General features: G+C 36.7%; 2 protein-coding genes across 2 annotated transcripts in view; one reads left to right on the top strand and one right to left on the bottom strand.

Annotated features, from left to right (window-relative positions):
* LOC107226259 (RING-box protein 2) overlaps window positions 1–24,371 on the bottom strand; it is a 52,259-nt gene that overhangs the window by 7,366 nt on the left and 20,522 nt on the right. The gene's annotated exons all lie outside the window — the stretch shown is intronic.
* LOC107218159 (facilitated trehalose transporter Tret1) overlaps window positions 12,828–24,371 on the top strand; it is a 28,738-nt gene continuing 17,194 nt past the window's right edge. Inside the window, exon 1 of the mRNA XM_046732943.1 lies at window positions 12,828–13,665. Coding sequence (XP_046588899.1) covers window positions 13,597–13,665 — 69 coding nt within the window. The 5' untranslated portion in view covers window positions 12,828–13,596. The remainder of the gene's footprint in view (window positions 13,666–24,371) is intronic.

Here is a 24,371-nt window from a genome sequence, read left to right as displayed (position 1 = left end):
GAAGGATTTGGCGTCGATTATTCTTCCCTTTGATTTATAACTTTTCTGCATTTTCTGTCAACAAGATGCACTCGCGTTTCACGTGTCGATCACACGTCACAAGAGCCCGCGCCTATTTTTATCAGCCTCTATCCTCTCTTTCTCACCGTAAGAGAAACGAATGAGAAATAAGAAACGAGCGTTAGATAGCGTATCGACACGTGAACTCTGCGTGTCTATGAAATACGTATGTACGTTAATAATATCTACGTAAATACACGTGGTTTAGTATCTTCTGAGGGGCGAGCTGATACGACGAGATCCGACTGCATGCCGGAGACTTTGAGGGGCGATCTATCGCTCAGCTTCGTCATTGACTCGAATTTAATCTCGAAAGAGGCGTTGAAATATGAGGGAAGAAACGCCTAGAAACGAGAGAAAGCGAGCAGAAAATGGACGAGTGCAACAGTCGAGGGGTTAAATTAATATCTCTTGCTTTTTCATTCTGCTGCAAAAAACGTAAAACGTACATATAACCACTATATAAAATCACGTCATTCTATTAATTCTCAACTTGAGATTTATTTTTTGCTAAAAAACGCTGCTTTTAAATTGGAATTACATATATTACATATTATAACTTCTAACAATTGCAAAATAAATTTGCCAAGGTTGAAAATTATTTGAATGACATGATTTTATAGTGGTTGAAGTGCTTTACAAAAGAAACCCAGAGTATTTTGTGATAAGTCTTAAGTCTAGTATTTTCGCTATTAATCTCGAAAAAATTGATTTTTTACGTGATTTCAACTTCGAACTTGAATAACTTTTCAAAGAGTTGAGTTATCAAAAAATTATAAAAAGACCATTTTTGTAGAACGTTGAAATCCCTACAAAAATATGCGTCTAACATTTGTTCACATTGCCTCGTTACTGAAAAACAAAATTCAGAATGAAAGTCAAACTATTTTCGCATGTTAATTAAATGGAAAATGAAAATTTCCTCTCTGGTATTCGTAAAAATTGTAACGTCGTATTCTAAATGTAAATTTAATACTGTACGATGTGAAGCTGTAATTCCAAAGTCTTTGCCGATTCCTATTTTTCATTGGAAAATTATACCAAGTCAGTACCTTTATGCTAACCCCAAAAAATTTTTTGTAATAGTTGTAATAAACAAGTGTCCTGAGGATGATTAACATCCAGGCTCGAAAAGTCGACTAAATATTCGATGTTTCAAAATTGAGAAGACGTTCAGATCCAAGTTTCGTTCTACATAAGAGATATAATATCATGTGCAATGATAATCGTAACTCGAAAAGATTGTTGTATAGATTAATTTAACGGTCATAATGCAGAACTGACAAGAGAGCACTGATCTGTAACAATAACGATTTATGTTACCCTGAAGAATATGAAATAAAAGATTTATCACGCAGTGGCGATAAAACGATAAATTGCGTTAATTAATCCGTAATAAAGAAAACTTCATTACTCGTTTATTGTTCATGGCAATAAACGAATACTTTTACTGTAGCTTCAGCAAGTCTGGACTCTCATAGGTAAGTGGGTTCGAAATCGTTTACAATTAGATTTAGTTTATCGTATCGCGCACGAGTTGATTCAGTCAATGCGTACAATAATTCCGTAAGCAAAACGGTAGAGGAAAAAAAAAAAAACACGTAAAGATAAAAATTTATCATGCGCACGAGTTCTTCAACTTCTGCAAGACTGCATCGTAACGTCAAGAAAGTTGAGCCAGAGTTTGAAAAATCCAAGAGTCAATGACCTGTTTCAAATCTGTAATTCACAAGTTCTCTTTTCCTTGCAAAAGAGGGGGGAACCAAAAAAATGAAAAAAAAAAAAAAAATCGCGAACTTTGTTCCCGTGATTTTGTTTTCCAATAATTATATTTCTCATCAGTGACGCTTTAGTCGAACAGCGCATGTAAGACGAGTTACAAAACTCAAGACAAAATGCATAACTATATAATGACAAGGGTGCATCGAAATTCGAGACATGCGTCAGCCTCGTTCCGGTTAAATTTATTATATGCGCATAAAGTGTACGCTGGCAAATTTACTTTTATCCTCGACCACACGCAACTCCTAAATACCACGTAATACGCGGTGAAAAATTTTCCGTTCATTGACGAGGACGCCAGATATTCGTGCGTTTTATTATTTTCGTCGTTATTCATGTTGCTTGTTGTTTTTTTTTTTTTTTTGTTTTTTTTTAGTTCCATTTCTCTCTCTCTCTCTCTCTCTCTCTCTCTCTCTCTCTCTCTCTCTCTCTCTCTCTCTCTCTCTCTCTCTCTCTCTCTTCTCTCTCTCTCTTTCTCTCTCTCTCTCTCGCCAAAGCGCATGCAACACGTTTGACGCTTCGTCTCGTCGTTTTCCAATTTTAAATTCCGCATCTTTACGTCGTAGGTTGTTTTTCTGAAGTTTTCTTTTTTTTTTTTTTGTTTTTTGTTGAAACTGCGCGTCTAGAGCTTCTCCTCCACGCGAATCACACAACGATGATACGTATAAGACATTGCGAATGCATTTTATTGGGTTATTATTGAGGAACCGCGGCGCATCGCGTGTGAGCGTAATTGTACGATAAGCAAATGATCAAGACGGTAATTTGTAATAAGTTTGATGATATGGTGAATAAGAGAAGAAGCAACAAATTTTTTAAACTACAACGAACTTAATTTTTGCATCAGTATGAAATCAAGCTTCGATTTTTTTTTCCATGGAAATAGAGGCGGCGTTTGAAGTTGCGAATTTGACATGTTCCGAAAGCGCCTATTTCCGAATTATTTGGCGGCGAAACTTGATGTAAAGAAATCAAACTTTTACCAAACAACAAAGTTTCGAATGGTCGGAAAGCCGATGTTGAAATTTTTCTTATTGTACTAAATTTTTTTCAATCAATAACCCAAGTTTGGACCAAGTCGAGGATTGCCGATAATCGCCTAAGGATCGGTTAATAAATTTCACGGTTGATATTTCAATCCCTTTGTCGAAATATGATCGTAACGGCGTAATTTAGAAATTGCAGAATTTTTCAGGAAACGAGTATTAATTTATTAGTCACGCAAAATATGACCAGGTTTCGTACGCATTTTGGAATATGTAATTCCCTGACCTTTCCAGGTGTTCCAGCCTTAAAATAGGATTTTTCAAGTCACCTTTCAAATATATTTGAAACGTATATGAAACATTTTTTTTTTACACATCAATACTAATACCTTCAACATTATCTAGCAAATAATTTACCGTCTAATTATTAATTTACAAAGAACAGAAAGAAAGGTTTGTTATCAAGTAATATACATAGAATCTACGAAGTGGTGCGATGAAAAAAAATACGAGTATTAAGTACAATTTTTTTTCTCAAGATGGATATTACCATGTATAAGAACGAGTTTGTTTCTTCGGTAGACTGAAAATTCCCTGATTTTTCCCTGCTGTAAGAACTTCCTTGAGTTTTCCCAGTTTTCCAGGTTTTTCCTGGGCGTAGCTGAACCTGACGAATAAACAAGACACCTGGAGTCTCGTGGGTGATTTGCGAATTTGAGGATACATCCAAAATTGATGTCGCGCATTGAACCACGGAAATAGTGAAAGGAAGAGTATACTTCCACAGACACAGAGAACAATTTTTATCATGCAACAATCATCAATTCGATCGTCACAATTGTAATTAACCTCTTGCCTCACAGATGAGGAAAAAATGAATAAAACGTCGGGAAGTGAATAAACCGCAGTACAGAGAGATGAAAGCATGAGCGATCGAGACTTGAGTTATTTCCGCGTGCCGGTTCTTAAGACCCTTGAAAGTTGCGAAAGGAAGGCCGACACGGATTATTAGGTGGCAGTCGTGACAGCATGCACGGGATTCACGCGGCGTCGCATTACGCGATGGAAACGTGACTGCAACCACGTTTAATCACCTCTCCCGTTGGGTAAGAGGAAAAAAAAGAGAGAGAGAGAGAGAGAGAGAGAGAGAGAGAGAGAGAGAGAGAGAGAGAGAGAGAGAGAGAGAGAGAGAAACGGAGAAAGAGAGAGAAAGAGAGAGTGAGTGGTTTTGCGTGAAGGCACGGTCACAAGAATTCGCAACGACGGCAAACGAATGTCTTTTTTTTTTGGTACGCCTGCATCACGCGCTTCTCTCTTGCACAATATTAATTATCGAAAGTGTGATGCCGGTGATCGAAATACGACGACGTAGATATCTCAAGGCGTTTCCGAAGTTCCGAACGTCGACCGATTCCCCAAATCGATCGAAACGATCGCCCTGTTTTACCGACGCATCGGTATCGGCCGGTAATAAGATTCCCGAAATTATCGACCGGCCTTGATCGATCCTTAAACGATCGATCGTTCATCCGTACCGTAATTGCTCACGATTCGACGGCGTGTCAACAGATATCGTTTTCCGTCGAACGTTTTCCGTCATCCTGTAACAGGTTTTTACCGCAAGATTTTCGGCCGTCGAAAATGCGGATGCAGGAGACGCGGCCTTGCCGTCGCGTGGAGTGTGATCAGGAAAGGCGCTGCCGCTTGATCGCAAAGTTGATTATTCATCCAGCATGCGGGGAATTATTATAAAACAAAAAAAAAAAAACAAAAAAAAAAAAAAAACAGATGTCAACCTCGCGAGACGCGAATTTGCGGACGCTAATGTTCGCTAGAGATACACTTTGTCTTGAATGAAAACGACAGATTGTCAACAGCTTTATCGGTGAAATTTTCTTCGACGACACAATAAACTTTCATTTAAATTCTAACGTTTCTTATTCGAGTTTTTAATTATTGTAAACAGTGTTGAATTTCGAAACCTAAATACCGATTAAAGAATAACACGAAGTTATGCGTGAAAAACTTTTATTGTTAAAAAAAAAATAATTCAACAAAGGATGAAAATTCTTAAAAAAAAAAGAAATGAATCGTCGAGAAAAAAATCATCATCAAGTTTCCTCGTCGCCTTCACAACAATAAACATCGCGTTTTTATCACCACGTCATATCATTTCACAAGTATATGTACAACAACGTACACATGGTGTGGTGTATACATAATCTAAACATTTGAACATTCGGAGTCGGTTATCCGTTTATTATTGACCTTCGTCGAGGATGGATGGATGATGATCGTGAAATCGCACTGATAACCACGTGTTAATTAATCTTATGTTTATTAAGAGTTTTAGTTAGCCGCGTGATACGGAATGGGTACATCAGTAGGTGCATATTGTACAAAAGTAACACCGGTGGTTAATCGATTATACATACGCGTACGAAACTATAGCTGAATGAAAGTAAGAAGCCGAAAACAAACGAGTAATCTCGGATTTCTCAATTTCTGTGATAATCGTTTTCTTTTCGTCTAAATTCGACAGTTTTATATCATACAGCCATTTTTATTTTATCGGAGATTTCATTTTCCTCCCCAGACTCAAAAGATTCACTTATTTGTAGAAAAAAAAAAAAACCAGCACCGAGTGTAACGAGATGTTCAATATCGTTTGAGAAACGAAGAAGAGGCAAACAATGAGAAGGAAGAAAAATTTATAATCAGCACCATTTTGATTTCTTTCTTCTGGGGAGAAAAAAAAAATCATAAATTCTCAACGTAAATCTATCGCGAACATTGAATCTATGGAATAGCCCAGATCCACCGTCTGAATAAATTATACACGTATATATGTATAATTACGACAGAAGAAGTAGGAAAAAAAAAAAAAAATGTCAACAACGCTGTCTGCTTGTAACATTTCACGTCAGAGTAAAACATAAATAAATGATACAGATAAGTAAAAGTGTAGAGGCAAGTAATTGTACAGAGAAACGATAATAACAACGTCGAATAACTAATCAATACTCGACAGCACATGTTCTAGCAGTATTTTATACCGTGCCGTAGAAACGGGAATCGTCATATAACGCAGATACCTAATCGTGTGAAAATAGTTGAAGCGTGGGTGGCAAAAGAAATGAAAAAAAAAAAAAAAAAAATGGCATCTCCAGACGGGAAGAAAAACAAACCCATTGTCGGTTATGGCGAAACGCATTCGCGAAGCGTTTCGGTTTCCTCGATCCGACTGCCTGTTGCAGTCTCGAATTCAAGGTCGAAACTTGCATCTGTCTTGCAAGAATGATTATCATGCAAAAAAAAAAAAAAAGGGTAAAAAAACAATCCCCCTAAAATGGGATTTGAAAAAGAGAATACCGAGAGAAGAATCTATGCGATGCTGTTTTGGTTTATCTCGTTCGTTCCTCGTATGACGTCATTGAAATAGACTTAGTTGCGATTGATCATTTTTGAACCAGTCATGGTGACCATTGCTTGGTCCAGTTGTGGCGCGAAATGGTACAGAGTTTCTTTGATCCATGTGAAAACCAAATTGTACCAAGTATGGAAAACATTTCCGTCGAAAACTTGTTCAAAGTCGGATTTTAGTGACGAATCAAGTGACTGGAAAGGTTGAGTCAAATAATTATAAGTACACAAGTTTATAAAGTTGCAGTTTACGCCTGTTCAAAAACTGAAACAAACGACCAGTCTTATCCAAAATGTCACAAAGATGTTAGGAATTTCGTCAGATTGATACGTCCAACGGGGTTTCAGAAGGTTTCGCCAATTTAGTCCAGCGTCTAGTATAACACGGTATATAATATATATAATATATATATGTATATATTATTAATATATATAAATAATGCTGACCCAGACTCGAGCTTGATTAAATTCTTGGAGGATGTTGGACGAAGGTTTTGACACATGGAAGAAAAATATGTCAGAGATGTTTTAACGTAGATCGATGATCTGCAGTCGTCTGCAATCTGCGCTGCAGGCTTAATCGCTCTATTTTCGAACATCACACACATGTTGGGAGGAAATATACTTGATCAGCGACATACGGTCTCGATAACTGATCGTACAGAGTCAGGAAACAATACACTCAAATCCACAGCTGCATGGTCTGAAGACATGCGATTGCTTGGTGTCGTCAGCTTTTACCGAACGAAGGTGCTTAACGCCTTTGGTTATAGAGTTAGAGAGATTTCGGATGATTCAGAGAGATTTCACATTGTGCAATAAGATTTCAAACCGTTGGATCAAACGACTTTGACTAACTGTTTTAGACCATGTTTCAAGGCCCCTTAGCCTCTTTAAAAAAAAAAAAAAAAACGAATTAGTAGTGATAACCGAATCGTTGCCTTGGCATTGAAGGTAATCTGTAATTGAAAAATGCGGGAATGACTTGGGCCATCAATTATTTTCGTCAGATAATTCGATTCGTCAGTAATTTATTTTTGAACCTCTTATCTTACGATGGCATTGAGATATTGGCAATAGTATTATGCGGTCAATAACACTACGATTACTCTTCCTCACCCTGCAAAATTTTCTACATCCAAATCCCGACTGCCGATTCGTCATTTCACCGAGTATAATCGCATAAGCGTAAAACTACGAATCGATGGAGTCTCAATAACGTTGCTAAATCACTCCGATGAACAGTACCTTCAGCCGCTAATCGCCAGAGTTCCGAATCGTTCGATCATACGAATCCAGCTGTGATGAGTGATGCGTACAAAGTGAAGAGGTACTTTCATAGAATTAGCGGCTCATTGCCATCGAACAGATAAAAAAGAAACACGAGCACCGAACCACGTCGTAGATTTTCAAGTGTATAGACCAAGGCAGAATTTGACCGATTATATCGCCACAAATGGAAGTCAGATTTATGAAGCTCAAGCTAACAGCCAGAGTTGCCAGCCAAACGTGTTAAACTTTTTAGAAAGAGAAAAATCCAGTTGAGTTTCATCCTAATAATTCCATAAAAGCATTTGGGGGCTGAAGTTAGTAAAGTTAACGTAACGAAACATAAGTAAAACAAAATATCAGACGATCCTGAAGATGCGAGTTAAGGATTTCTCCTGAACGTTCATCGTTACAGTAACGTTGCTAACTTCATTTTCGTAAAGCATTGGGAGTTGATTTTCGCACTTCGCTACCTTATTCGAAACAGCGTTAAAAACGTTTGGCTGCTGGCCTCAGTCTCGTGTCCAATTTACTTTCAGGAAGTCTCACCGACTGTTCGTTTGATTTGAAATTACTTGAAAGGTGATCAAACTTACAGTGGACGAACCGTAACCTGTAACATGACGTAGAGTTTCATTGCTCGGTGTATCTCCGTGTTTTAATTAGTTTGAACCACGTAACGGCGGAATGACATCAAACCGTGTGTAAAACAAGATTGCACTTGTACACGAGAAAAACACGCATCACCCGCGTGATAAAGGGTCCAATAATCCGTATTTTTCGGCAAGCTTATCTCGTCAACAAAATGCGAGCTACCGCGATGAGTTCTTGAGAATCTACGGAGAAGATGACGCGATTGTTGCGATCCGCGTATGAAAATCCTCGAGATATTCCTAACATTAGCCAGGGCTTACGAATCGTCGACGATGAAACGCGAAGATTCCATCGTACACACTACAGATAAACCATCTTTACGACACCCTCGAAACATTGACTAAACGTCATCGGTCATCGCGGCCATCTAACGTGTATACTTCCAATAACACATTTGCTTCGAGCTTGTGATGGCAAAATTTTTGTTCAATTTTAGTCCAAGCTTTTATATAATATAACATGTATAACAATGCTCGGTTTTCGCTGAACGCTGAGACACCTGATTATACATTTCTCTTTTAAATTATTATACCTGTTTTAAAGTAGTTCTACGATGTTACGCAATGGCGCGTGCGCGTTGGATTTGTGAAATACTCTTGAGGTGTATCGCATTAGACTTTTTGTACATACATGTGAACTAATAAAGAGCTTAAATTTACGATAGCAACGATAAAGCGATCATGCGCTTAGCACGGGATTGTTTCGCCCGTAATTATTTTACACATCGCTGTGTCTTTGTGTACGTTGTGAACCTGTTACGATTTACATCGTGAAACTATGAATACAGAATGTTGATAATGTACACGGATATATTTTATCGCCTTCGCGCGTTGATTAAGGATAATAACGGATAATTCACGCACGTGAAGTGTTTATTCTTGCTCCAATTTGCGAACAATATTTACATCAATCACAACAGATTACGAGCCGAATGAAAATTCACAATTTCATCGCATGCCGAGGATAGAGTCTGTTTAATACAACGAATATAACACTGAGTTTACTGATTTTATTGACAACAGTCGCAGTTAGAATTCGACGTTGTTGTATAATACATATATCTTAAAATATCAAAGTCCACTTATCTGAAGTGCAAAAAAAGGGCTCAAAAACCCGATTCTACATACCAATGCTTTCGTTGTATTTTTTTTTTTTTTTTACATGTGTCCTTATCAATTCCCGAGTTTTTAAACGAATCGGTGATTTGAATTGATTTAAATTTTTGAATGACAAAAAAAAAAAGGGTTAAAATTTGTTTCTCCACCTCCACAGGACGATTCTTCGATTGCAAGTGAAGGTGAGGTAAGGAAGAGGATGTAGAAAAGAACGCACGTTGAGTAACATCTGTCGAGAAGAAACGACACGAGTTGTTGTTTCGTCAATTAAATATCCGGCGTAAAGAGAGATCGATGATAGATTGTCGGATGGACATGTGTTACACATTGTCGTATGTAACAGAGATTGGTCACATGCTGTACCAAAGTAATGATTCGGTATCGCCGAAACTGTACGAGAATTGCGTTATCCGGGATGGCAGAGAATGACGCATGCCGGACATTCGTCACATTTTCTCAACTTGTATTCGAACGACTGTGATTGATAATTGTCGGTGATATTCAATTAGTGGTTAAATTTGTTGAGAATTTTCGTGAATTTGTTTTCTGCAACTATTATAAACGTACCTAAGTTAGTTGATTCTGTAATACCAAATGAGACGGAATTGAAAAAAAAATCAAACAGACGAAAATTAGATGCATAAAAAATATTTAATTTAACTTAGAAAGGTTACGGTTAATTGTTATCTGTCGGCAAAACAAGTTTGTCGCAATTTGTGCGTAATGACCGTTTTCTATTAGTACAATAACTTACGTGTCACAGATACATTGCAGGTATTAGATTTACATAATTTTAGTGTCAAGGCACGTAAATGTGTACATACAAAGTGTTAAATATAATTTACTATTTTCTGCTTGACGAGCAGGCATAGTCTGTACGGTATATACGTATAAGACACACATGTGTATTGTCCGTAATTGAGGGCATAAATTGATCAGTTCAATGTTAGATCACGAATTATGACGGTTGAATAAATTACTATGCTATGTGTGCCCGAACGTCTGGGCCAATACGAAATTTCGGTTGATATTAAGCTAGAAACTCTTCAAACTCACGCAACAAGTCTGCGTATGTGCGAAACTTGTTCAAACGACGGTTAACGCTCGGCTGAATTTACAACTAGCTTTTTATACGTATATTACATCCTGTAATAATATTTCCAAAATTCTATTCACGACAGATCACGCGATTCGAAGACGCGATTGTTCAACAAATTACCATTATGCAGCTAGCAAGTACAACCAACCTCGATCAGTGTGTTTAGTTTTTTGTTAGGGCGAATTTTTCAAATGTAATATCAAAATCTGCGTAGAATAATTTTTGTAGTTTTCTTTTTGTTGGTAAGATGATAACAACGACAACAACAGCAACAATAATAATAATTCAAGAATTCGTCACATTTTCGACGATTCGAATATTCAAATTTGGCATATTGAAGAAAATCTAAATTCCCGCATATTCTAGGCTGATATGTTAATGCACGGACTCGAGGCAAATGACAACGAGCACAATTATAATTTCGTAAATGAAACATCCGGCATGTATAAAGACGCGTAAGAGTAATTGAAAAAACAAAAGAAACGAATCAAAGAATCTCTAATCGCCAGTACAAAGCTCGAAAAAAATATATAATCAGGAGCAGTTAATGAATATTTCACATTTCTCAATATTTTTCAACGAAAAAAACTAATAATTAACGTCTACTTCGTGTTTAAATTTGCAAAATTTACTCAGCTACTCCGTCGAGAAAAAGAAAAAAGAAAAAAAAAATTAGAAAAAACCGGATACGTTGGTCGGATTTAAAACTGCGTCGTAGTCCGAAGTGCAGTAAAGTTCATTAATGGGTTTCCAGGGGTTTGCTATTTTTTATTTATTTCTTTTAAAATGAAAACTGAATCGAGTTCTCTTTATACGGACACTTTATGCGTCTGCGATCAATGTATCGATTGTTTTAGTAATTGGCAGATAAAATTTGATTGGGGAAGAAACACGTCCCAGTATTGATTTCAAAAAAATAGCGAGCCACTGGGATCCTTTACTGTATATCCCGATTGATCCTTAATAATGGTAGAAATTAAGACTTCTTTCTTTCTCGAGAACGCGTAGGTCGTGACAAAAAGTTCAGACCGTCCAACCTATAGGTGTGTATAATTATAATATGCTCAGAGTCGGAGGATATCAGATTTCGAAAATAGTCTAACAACAGACATCCGCGTTACATATTTCATACATACAGCAGGATATCCTTCTGACCGCGTTGCAGAATAACGTAAAATCTTTCCACTCTCTACGTCGAGGATTAATTGCACGCGCATCATGGATGTGCTCGAGCACGGGCGTGTGTTTGCGTACGCGAAAACTCGCGCGAATTCATGCGAAGTATCGTATTGCGTGACATATAACTAACTGTATAATGGGACTTGAGGATAAACGAGCCGTTGCTTCTCATCGTCTCGACTAGTCGCGTCGCGTCGCAAGGTAGGAAAAATGCCCTTCGATCCTCGTCAAGGTTACGCGAAAACCAAAATTGCACCGTAACTAACAAGACTTTGTTATTGTCTTAGGTTTAAATCGATTATGTACCTTTTTTCATTCGACTAAAGGGAGTCGATGATCGCTGTCCTTTTCTTCTGACGTAATCACCTACATCACTGACCTCTTAGGTAATTTGACAGACATCAAAATGACCCTGCAGATTGGCTGTTTTAAACGTGAGATTGAATTTCGGGCTAAAATTGCAATCAAAATACATATCGCGTTATGTCGTCATTTTGTGGGTTTTTACGTTTTTGGGGAAACTTAATATTCGAGGTTTATGTTATCTTTTTTTTAAATCTAATCTTTCAATTCTTTTTTCTTTTGACAAAGCTACGCCGCGTTTTTTACAATTGTACGAAGAAACGGAAGAAAAATTCATTCGTTTGACTTGAGCGCGGATCAATAATTAGAATTACCATGCTACAGAAGTCGGGTCACAATTTCGAATTTCCAAAGAGGCTGGAGACCGATTCATGAAATCTTTAGAAGGACAATAATTCTATTCTTTCTCATTGCGATCACTGTTGCTATATTTTCTTGCAGCTGTTGGGAAAATTTAATGCTCGTGCAACAATAAATTGACGCTAAAACCTCATTTAACTAAAAAAGTAGAGTAAACCTCACAAACTGATTTTGCGTTGGAATAACCAAAAAAATATCGAAAACAGCGCAAAATGGTTAGGCGTACCTCGTTTTTCGTAATTCCAACCATATTCAGTTTTTTTTTAACGATACCTGTTTTACTGATTTTTTCTAGCTAATCTAACAAATGAAATTATTCTCAGTGATGGATTTCGTCTACGCGCCGTTTGAAAATCTAGAGGTTCGAAGTGCATGTCGGCGTGTACCCAGAACTCCCCGGCGTGTTTCGAATCGGTGAGAAATTTGCACGGCGCACGTCGTCCAACCGTCCCCACCACCGGAGAAAGGGGGCGGCGCTTTATCCGCGAGCGGCAGCCGACGTGTATATAAAAGACATGCCCGCGATCTGATTAGCAAACTACCAAACACAAAGCATACAATTTTTCTGTTCCACGTTTGAAAGGAACCGGGTGAAAATATCCTGTAATTACAGTTTAACCAACTGACAAAACGTTCGCGAAAACACCGTGTATTTGTATAAGGATCGTCGATCGGTACAAGATTTAAATGTATACGTGCACACGATCGATCGGTTCCGAGTTTGTTATTGATTGTTAATAATCGCCGATACGTCAACCTTTGAACCCCGTCAATTCGACCATCGTCGAAGGGGGGAAGATAGACAGAGAGAGAGAGAGGGAGAGAGAGAGAGAGAGAGAGAGAAAGAGGAGTCGGCGACTGGTTTGATTGAAGAAAACGAAGAAATAAATAGTTTAAAAAAAAGTGATTCACCGATCATCGATAGAAGAGAGAGAAAAGAGTAAAAAACGATACGTAATATATCGCTTGAAGTGCGGGAATTTCATCTTTTCTACAAACGCGCCGCGTCGTGGCGATAGTTTCGTTTTTTTTTTTTTTTCTTCTTTTTCTTTCAATTCGTTACACGCTTTGCAACAACAAACAAGGATATACGTGAATAGAAAAAATCAACAATCATACACGCGCACTTCGTTTCAACTGTCACAACATAAGCCACGTGTTTTTCAAACTCGTTCAAGAAGCCTGAACGCCGAAAGGAAAACGTCTCCAACTAACGGCGAACCAATCGTTGAGAAGAAAAGTATCACCTGAAAGCTGGTGGAGCGGATTCTAATCGACTAAAGCGGCTTCGACAAGGGTGGAAAAGATGTCGTCCTCCCAAAGGAGACAGATGCTTCAACCATGGCCGGTCTGCCTGATGTTCTCAAACTCGAAGGTACGTTACAGCTCCTATTTTACACTTAAGTCGTAGGATCGTTATAACGTAAGGGCTTGAAAAACTAGCTCAACGGTTTTACCTCGGAGGCAGAGTTGCGTTCAATCAAGCGATAAAAAAAAAGAAGATGCGAAAGACCGAGAATATAGGTGTTCTATATTCGGTTTGAAAAAAAAAGAAAAAAAAAAAGAAGAAAAAAAAAAGACAGAGCGACGGATCGATCCTGATGAATCATCATCGTCGTTGAGGTTGCGCAATTGGGTAAAACGCGTCGAAATTCGCGAAATTTCAAACCCTGAACGTTCTCCGGCGCGCAGAATTTCATATCGCGGTGCTACTTTAATGTTGGATTGCAACGTGAGCGAAACGAGCGGTCGCGTTCCGTTGACTGGAAAGTTCCACTGGCAACCGTCTCCGGCAAACCAACGGCTGAAACGACGAGGTCCAAGCACAAGTACGGATGCAGCAGACGCGAAATTATACGCCAAAAGTCACCCCGATGATAAATTTTTTACCGGTTGAACGATCTTCGATGGAATCGATTTCCGAGATTTTTTTTATTACATCCGTTGTAAATTTCTTCGATCACGCGATGAAATCCTTCTCTTTTCCTTCGACTTTTCCAACTGGAAACAAAAGCAGGACGACAGCATCTGAAAGCTCGAATGGCAGCGATTGAAACATCCGAAAATCGTGTTTCTGTAACACACTTCGCGATTAATTAACCGGTGAAAATAAAAATAAAAATCGAATCTCTGACTCGTTTCGTGTTCCAGACCCTACTGTCACTCCAAAGAATAATTAATAACTTTGTTCTCGATGTGACGACGTAACCTAACCTAACCTAACCTAACCTAACCTAACCTTATAAACCGGCGTGATAAAAAAAATGGCGGGAATTATGACGTTATGATGGAATTATGAAAGCATACGTTAATTCCGATTCCTTCTTTTTCTCCTGGCGGTGTTCGTGCGTACTTTTTGTTTTTCGTCTTTCTCGAGTTATTCAATATCTAGGATCGGACACGTCATTTATCCGGCTAAACGTAAATGTATCGAGTGTTTTCGGTCCCACCGTTTCAAGTTTCACTCTTACTTCTGAGAAATGTAATCGACAGAATTCAAGCCAGACTTAAATTCGTTGCTCGGCAACGTTGTTTTGAAACAGACTGTACACGCGTCTCGGTATTCTTAAAACGCTTCGACTAATGGCAAACGTACACTGACAATGAGAGAGGGTTTTTGTAATTCGAACAATATTCAAACAGTTTTTTTAACGATACCTGTTTTACTCAACTTTTCTAGTTACTGTAACAAATGAAATTTTTCTCAGTATAATGACGAAACAGCGGTCCAGGGATGCGACTGCCGGAAATTGATTGAACTGAATTCGACCAAAACAAAAAGTACTAGTACGAAAGTCAAAATTTTAATTATAAAAAGGTTGAACCGAGTTATAGCAACGATTTCCCAATTACTAAATATCCGACAAAACCCTTACACGACATATTCCAACCTTCTTCGTTAATTCTGGATCATCAACCGGGTTTCGCAATTTCGACTACATTCGCGTCGATTTGTTCATTACAGACAATTCTCTTGTTTAATTCTAAGCAGAAATTTCCTATCGGACTGTACGTCTGAGGATACATCCTTAACCGTATCGGATTGCGTGCATAGGTAGATGTATACCTATACGCAGCATCTCCTGTAACTCTGACGAGACTGTAATTTTCTCTATTACTCGAGACTCGCAACTTTTCTCCACCGGCGTCGGCATATATCGCCAAAGTCCATCAGCGATGCAAACCCACACACGCAGTAAATATATACACGTACACACATACATATATATACGCAAACACCTTTCTAACGATTCGATGCGTGCATAAAAACTTGCCTGTCAACCTTATCTCCCGCTACATACATATATGTATATGTATACACACATACACATATATTCATGTGCGCGTACACTGTTTCACGCATAATATGTTATTACAAATAAACTCGGTTTCGCATATTGATTTCCGTTGACATCACGCGAGATCCTGGCAAGGACGCGCAATGAAACGGGACGTAAAAAAAGAGAAGGAGCAAAAAATCTTTGTAGCGGAATTCGCCGTATGATAAACAAAATATGCTAATTTCCGGAGGATTGAAGATGAGAGAAAAGACGTGATAAAATTTTATCGACTTTACTTTTACCGAAGAACATAAATATGAGTATGCTATTTAAATTGTCCAACTAAACAACAAAGATTTCTGTCTAGTTTTTTACTTTCAATTTTAATTTATTCCTTTTTTCTGTCTCTCTCTCTCTCTCTCTCTCTGTTCTTTTGGACAGACCTGCAACAAATCGTCAGACTCCGTTATCCTAAATATTTGTTCATTGTGTCATTTTATGTTTTGAATTTACGTAAGTACATTATCGTAAACAATCATCGATCATCGGGTTTTGGATGGTGACGTAACTCTGCAAATAAAAACTAAATCTCTTACTTGAATCGTAGTAATTTGCCTGGTCGGCCTACGCAGTTGAAATATCCCACATACATGTGCAAGTATATATACACGATATGTTCGTCTGGGTTTAAGGCAGGTTATGGATCGCTGCTATCCGCCATGCGCGAAGGCGTCGGTCTCTCTTTCAGAGACAGCAGATATTGCAGCTTCGATTCTACAGGTGATCTCGACGTCTCGGGGACGAGTATATATACATACATATATATATATATATATATATATATATATATATATATAAAGTAATCGTTACGCTCAAGTGCAGCAGCAGCATTGCGTCGCAATTTGTCGATAAAACCATGATCCCATATCGTAGGTATTCCATGGATTCCAGGGGTTGTTTCAAGGTCGTCGCAATATCGCCGGTTGTTAGGCTGACCCCGTATAGGGGGGGTGGGGGGGGGGGATAACAATAAACCAATAAACCTTCTCTCCGTTGCTGCAGGTTAAATGTGAGCCGTATTGAGAGGATATCCTTCATGGAAATCGCGTTAGGTCCATAGTTTCTTATATTTTTATTTTTCTGTCATTTTCTCAATCCTCTCATCTTTTCTTGACTATATCCGTTCTCTTACCGTAACCGAAGGGAATACATGTACAGTTTACACGAGTAGAAAATTAAAATAAGTATCGTAGGTATATTTTGTTGAAAATTTTATACCAAAGATAAGAAATGGAATTTGTCTCAAAGCAAGAATCTTCGATCTTCGATGTCGCTGTTGCACCGTTAATGCAATACGTGATAATTCGGAATTGCAGTAACGTTTTATTTCGTAACGAACAACTCGAACGCGTTGAGCAACGTGAATATATATTTACACTTTTATATAATGATAAAAATCATAATTACGGTGATAAGATTTACGGTGCACCGGTACGATTCCCGCAAAGTTGTTATCGGAAAATTACTTGGTCACGTGTAACGGAAGAGCGAGCGAGAGAGAGAGAGAGAGAGAGAGAGAAAGAGAGAGAGAGATAAAGAAAATAATGAACCAACGATCGAAACAAACAAGACTATGCGTACAACGTAAAAGGTGATCGATCTTGATCGTTTTACGCATGTCATGTGCGTATTTTTAGCACCGTAGAGAATTAGTTATACCTGGATGATAAAACGGGTACCGAGAAATTGTTTCAAAACCGCATTACATATTCGGTAAACTAGCAGAATCGGAAAAGCAGTGCAGCCAATTTGAGACTCGAGCGATAAAACGGGAATTAAAATAATTCTGATAATTTATAATAAAGCAAAGTTTAACGAAATTTGTTACCGAATTGCTGATTTTCGGTCAAGGATAATGAATTTTTTTTTTTTTTTGTCAAGTTATTCATAATTGCATCAATTTACAAAAAATATGTTAGAATAAGTGGAAAATCTCCGTAGAAAATCGATGTGTGAACATGTTACACCTACGTATCGGCCAAATGTCTTTGAAACGATGGAAAAATTCTCCGTACAATCGTGATTAGGCAAGAGAGAGAGAGAGAGAGAGAGAGAGAGAGAGAGAGAGAGAGAGAGAGAGAGAGAGAGAGAGAGAGAGAGAGAGAGAGAGAGAGAGAGAGAGAGAGAGATGTTCAAATTATTTTATAGGAAATAAATAATTTAAGCGATATTCACAACGAGATGAATTTCAAGATGTGATTACTATCCAGCCTTGGAGTATTATTGTTATTTTTTAACGCAAGCGAAAACTATAATAGATATTGAGTGGAAAATAAAAATCAGTTTTGCACGTGCAAGCAGATCGTGTATTTATTAAGTTTTATCGATTACTTCTTTTTTTTTTTTTTTTTTACTTTTTTTTCTAATACGATCGCTCGACAAACAGATTTGTCGTTACAACAACCAGGAAACGCAGAACCGATGACTATAAATAGAGGAGATAGTTACTTGCACCATATATTCTCGTAATTTCAACAATATTTAAACCGATGCTACAGCGATACCAGTTTTACTACGATTATCCGTCTATAAAAAATGAAATTTCACCAGTACAGTGTCTACGTATTCTTGTCCCGATATTTTTTAAACACAACGTTCTAAATCCATGACCCGTCGACAGTCGATTCTTTCGACAAACATTTATTTGTGTCGATTCAAGATCTGTCGGTCTGAGAAAATGTTTGTTTAATTAAAGACGTAGTCAAAATCTTGATTGATCGAGCCAAGCCAACAGATGTTGAATTGGCGCGGATAAATATTCATTTCGCCGCTCGTAACTGCAGATTTAATTAATTCAATAAAAGTTTTCTCTCGTCGTTTTTCCGACCAACTTTTTACTCCGCCTGTAACAATTTAGTCATTCTGGCTGAAGCTTTATTGGAAGAAAAAAGCTCTCGAACGGTTCTCGTCTGACGTCCTCTGTAGTCTTACCGGCGTTGAAACATCTCGTGCGGTTCTATTTTAACTCCAAGTCAAATTCTCAGCCTACTCGCGAATTCTGTTCATTTTTACTCGTACAACTGTCACGTGTTTATATAATAAACAATAATGTATAAATACAATATTTTACGATCGCGACGAAAATTTTTAGGTTTCCTGCACTTCCACCTGCCTTCTCTCTCTCTCTCTCTCTCTCTCTTTCTCTCTCTCTCTCTCTCTCTCTCTCTCTCTCTCTTCGGATCTACGACGTTATAGATATTCGTATGCACTGTGCAAAATTTCAGACTATTATTTGTACACCCGAATCCGGTTTAACCGCGTTCTTTGTAACGCCACGTTTTTTCCACCTAATTCGCATCGTCATGCATACTTAACGCTTAAACGCAATATGCACACACGTTTTATCGAATGCAATCCGATTATCGTTGTATTATACTTATATAGTATAAGGCAAATAAAAGTTGAGGATTAATATTCAAGAACAAGCGATTGCATAAACGAATATACCGCGAATTTAAAGGTTTATTTGCATTATTAAAATTCTCACATAATAACTGTTCACCATAGTTAAAGATCAAGAGGGTAAAAATTTGTACCAGGCATATATTCTGTTACAAACTTGTAACGAATCAAGTGTGTTTTTACAAGCTTCGAACGAGTCGATATTCACTCAAAAATTAACATGAATTGTACACAATTTAACAGCATATGTTCGCCAGCTTTGCGATCAGTTAATTTGCAGGGTTATTTAAATGAATTGAGTATACACATCAAGGTAAACGTTGTATTTTGTAAACGTGAAACACAGCTATAATCTGCGATTGAATTAATTTCAGATTAGCGAACCGATGCCGGATGCATTCTAATTCCGTAAGATTGTAGGTGCTTGTTGATACTTATTTTTGATCGGTATCGATTTCAATTCAAAGAATCTGTCTTAGATCATTCAAATTCACAGTCAAATTGATTTACTTTAAAATTTAAATCTGCGATCCGTTTCGAAGATACAACAAAATTATGCTTGTTAAGTCAATTCGGAAAGACGATGTGCGCACAGCAATTTAACCCGATGTTAACACCTACGATTAGCTTTTAGCTATTTGTTTTTGCAATCAGTTGTTTTACACGGTTCATTAATCGTTAGCTGAGGTGCATATTTATCAACGGTTACAATTTTTTTTTTCAATTTTTTTTTCCGGAACTTGTAGATATGATCCATGATTTACGAACGATCGATAAATTCTTAATATATATAAAGAAGTATTTTTAACATACATCCATTTCGAAATATCTGAAATCTAATAATACGATACGATATCATACAATAATTTTGCTTCGTCGGGAAAAAAAAAAAAAAAAAAACTGAAAAATGATAGAACAAATTCTTAAATATTTCAAATTGAGCATAGGCTGACATAAAAATTGCTTAATTTAATCCCGATCTACAGATTTTGGAAACCGTGTGCAAATATCGAAGAATAGTGTTCGAGCACACAGAAAATAAACTTTATACATATTTCTTTTCTAAGAGATTGAAGTTCGTAACGTTAATGTAACGTTTCATTTTTAGGAAGAATCATTATTCCGTAACTCTAGGATCGTCTCATGTTGACGAATCTATTTTTAATAATCAAAGTTTATCTCAGATCTTCGAAATTAAACTTCTTCAGCTTCGTTCTAAATTTTCAAAACAGTGTTTTTAGTTTCAATATTTCGTTACATTAACGTTATTAACTTCAGTCCGGTTCTTCTAAAATTTAACGAACTTTCTTTTCTGCATTGGGATGTACGATAGGTGAATAATAATAATAATAATAATAATAATAATAATAATAATAATAATAATAATAATAATAATAATAATAATAATAATTAAAAAACGAAAAAACGTGACTTTTAAAGGTGAATATCGATCAGTTGGGTACATAAAATTGTACTGCAGCAGCAGCTGGTTCGCAAGTGTGTGACAATTCATTCTACATGCACACCTACTATTGTTATAATCACGTAACGTTATGCAGCGAAAATAATATGAGTATGATACGAGGGTTATAGTGTCTAAGGTTGACGAGGAAAGTTTATTATTGTATAAAAGAGAACGAGAAAATTAAAAAAAAAAAAATCAATAAAAAATAATAAATACGATACGAAAACCGCAGTGATCCGGTTTTTCACTCTCGTACCTCGTCCTCTTTTTTTTTTTTTCTTTTACCTCTATTTTATTTCGTTACGCACAGTCACCTGACATTGCGGATTGACGAAATTAATCGATTATCGACGCTTTCGATGCACCTTCTGTAATACGATATGAAAATAAAGTAACTACGAATGTGTAAATAATATATATATATATACGAATTACAAAGATTGTTGTTTTCGTGTCGAATGGATAAATAATACCGATCGTTCGAAGAAAAAAAAAAAAAAAAAGAATAAAAGTGGCGCGAAGCGATGAAAATCGATAAAATAAAGCATTATAACGTAACTAATTATAGGAACTTGAACCGAAATATTCATATATTTTTTATAGTAGTACGTATGTTATTTTTTTTTTTTTTCATATATCCTCTTTCAATTTCTTTCTTTACATTTCAATCCTACGAACAGGTAAACTACGTTTACCTCGGTAGATTTTACTAGTATTAATGATACAAACTTGTGAAAACTTTTGAAATTGAATAAATAAAAATAATGTATGTCAGAATAATATTGTACGGAACATACGGATCGTTGTGCGAATAATATCGGTTTCAATGCAAAGTACCGGACAAAGTTCACGTTTCGCGATCATCTGAAAAAGAATTGAATTATAATATCGTGCAAGAGAGACACGGGTGGTGATAAAAATTATGTATATTAGAAGAATATTATAATAAAGTGCAATTCTTTTAGTTATCTACATAAATCCTTTTCTCTCTCTTTCCTATTCTCCGACTCTTCTAGATTTTTCGCCATTTTTCGCATATATGTATAGTCGACCTTGATTTCGAGGGCAAGGTCGGCATCGAGATCACAAGACTGTCACGCTGAAAATCGCGTAGAAATTGAACACGTATCGAGGGACGTATCTAGAATCTCATGAAATTTAAATTGATCTCGTAAAATTCTTCAACAATAACTATATTCTCAATTCTATTTCAAACGAATGAATGAACTTGTAAACTTTTTCTCTCCGTCTCTCGCTCTCTCTCTTTTTTCAAGTTCAACTCTCACAGGGTTGAAATTATAAACGCATGACCGAATTATATATATACATCATTCACCGTAAAGTTATACAGAATGACAATGCATTTGAAACGTCAAACTTACATGCATATATGTATATGGAACAACTGTAGAATAATGAGAATGGTGATGATAAGAATAATGATCGGGCGCGAGAAGCAACTATTCTTGACAATGTTGATATATTGTGAACAAACATTATACGCTTATAATAATCTAATATCTGCAATAAAATCAGCTATTGTTGACTTATATAATTGGTCAAATTATGCGCCATAGTTAAATACAATAAATTATTGTGCGATAAGGAATAATGAATCGAATAGTAAAAAGATAAAATTCATAACGGAAGTACCCGAAATAGACGGTTTCTCATTACAATTTGCATTTATAGGCAGAATCAGACTTGAGAAATGTTGTTTATCACTATATATGTATCATATAGATATATAGGTCAAAAGATTCTTTTCCTTCTATTTGATTTAATATACGCAAGAATTATTTTTGATAGCAAAGAAGTTTAAAAAAAAAAAACATTTGACCTTATGCACTTAAAAATTTCCTGTTTGAAAAGTTTTGTAAAAAACAAGAAACACGTGCCGTTGTCATTGTCTAGTTATTATCATTTGCTTAGTTAATGACAAAGTAACTGAAAACTGAAGTTACATGCCGTTAAGATGACGAAATTTTGAATAGAGAATGAAAACGAAAGAAAATTACTAAAACGAAAGTAAGAATCGTTTGCTCGATAGACTTGGTAAAAATTTCAAAAACTTGTGATTTTATTTCTATGTAAAATGTGCGAGTGTCGCGTCAAAACGCGTATTCAGCGACAGTACGGAAACGCCTGAAGTACCGCAACCGATGCGGCAGGAATTCGTGGCGGGAAAAGGCGATTAGGGGATTAAATTTTGCATGTCTTATTTTAGCCGATTAGTCGATCTCTTCTCGATTAATTATTACTGCGAGAAAAATCTACACGCGTGAATATGAGTGATCGAAAAACGAATTAAATGCCTAATTTTTATTTCTTTTTCTTCTTTTCCGTCCACCTTATAATAATTGTCGACAAAATATTCTCTCATTCCACCCTTATTCTTGTAAGAGTACACGCGAATAATATTTAACTGAGCGTTAAACATATGATGACGTAATTTGTAAACAACATCGAACGTAGAAGCGCCGAGTCGCGATGTCTGGACGGTCCTCTTTTATCGTACATCGTTTCTCAAACAATACCTACTAATGAATTATATAAATAATAACAAAAAAAATTGATACATATTAACCGTCCAAGTGAAAAATCTTTGCTGCCGACTTTTTTTCAGTTTTACAAATATTATTATTTTTATATTTATTTTTACTTATTTATTTAATTATTTTTGTTCCCAAGAGAAGAAAATTGGGACAGTAAAAATTCATCCGATGAATAAGTATTTTAAACACACACGTATGTATACACACACACATATATATATATATACTCGTATATGTATACGTAGATGAATTCTGCGTTGGCGTATAAATTTGGTACACAATCAATGTTGTAGATAAAGAATCCGAAGGCAACGATGAACCAAATTCGAATTGAGAACGATATTTTTTCCCCGTTTTGCCCGTTACATAGAATTAACAATTTATTTGTACACGCGCACACACACACACACACACACACACACACGTGGATTTTCACGGTGATGTGTGAGTTGTTTACGCGAGACGATACGAAGAACGCTTTGTAAAAGAATCCGAAGATTTATAACGTGCACAAATGTCCGAAGACGCACAGACACGCAGAGACATAGAAACACGGAGCGACATCTCAACTTATCATCATTAGCATTATTGTGAAGAAAACGCGTAAGATCTCAAAGTTCGTCACTTAAGAGCAAAGGGTTATCTTCAGGGAGTAGCGCAAAGACGTATGTAGAGTTAAAGAAATCATTAAAAGTAAAATCGTTCCCAAGCCACAGACCGCGGACAGTGAGCGCTCATCGTCCTCGTGACGGGAGACAATTCGATTCCGATTGGTTAATTTTCACAAGTTTTATCCAATAAACTCGACCCACAATTTCACGATAAAACCGAGGGTGTTAATATAAATACAAGAATCGCGTATTCTCATTCATTTCCATTAACGAATCGCTTCCGTGCCTTGGTTTGTAATACCTTGTACGATACTGCCTCCGAACTGCAAATCGAAGGTGAAATAAAATTCTAATATATTACTAAAGGGAGGAAAATAAGGTGTGTTTGTGCGTGCGCGCGTGTGCGTTTGTGTTTGTACAGGGTGGTCAAAAATTGTTGCGAAGAAAAATTTCAAGACTTGTCCAGAATTTCCATAACCGGAAACATAGTTTTCCCCGACAATTTCCCAGTTCCAGCAAGTTACTGAAACTTGAATCGTACGGCGTATCAACTATATACTCGGTTCAAATTGAATTCGAATTGAAGAAAAATATAACGTGCAAAAAAGTTAATTTAAGTCAATTCGTTTTCTTGACAAAACAAAAAAAAAAAAAAATAATTCCCACGATAGAAAAGTGATATTTTCAGTTTTTTCCATGACCAAATT

Source organism: Neodiprion lecontei, chromosome 2, assembly GCF_021901455.1.
Source record: "Neodiprion lecontei isolate iyNeoLeco1 chromosome 2, iyNeoLeco1.1, whole genome shotgun sequence".
In the NCBI taxonomy this organism is placed as follows: domain Eukaryota; kingdom Metazoa; phylum Arthropoda; class Insecta; order Hymenoptera; family Diprionidae; genus Neodiprion; species Neodiprion lecontei.
Note: the sequence above shows the minus strand (reverse complement) of the source record. Positions and strands in the feature narration are given on the sequence as shown.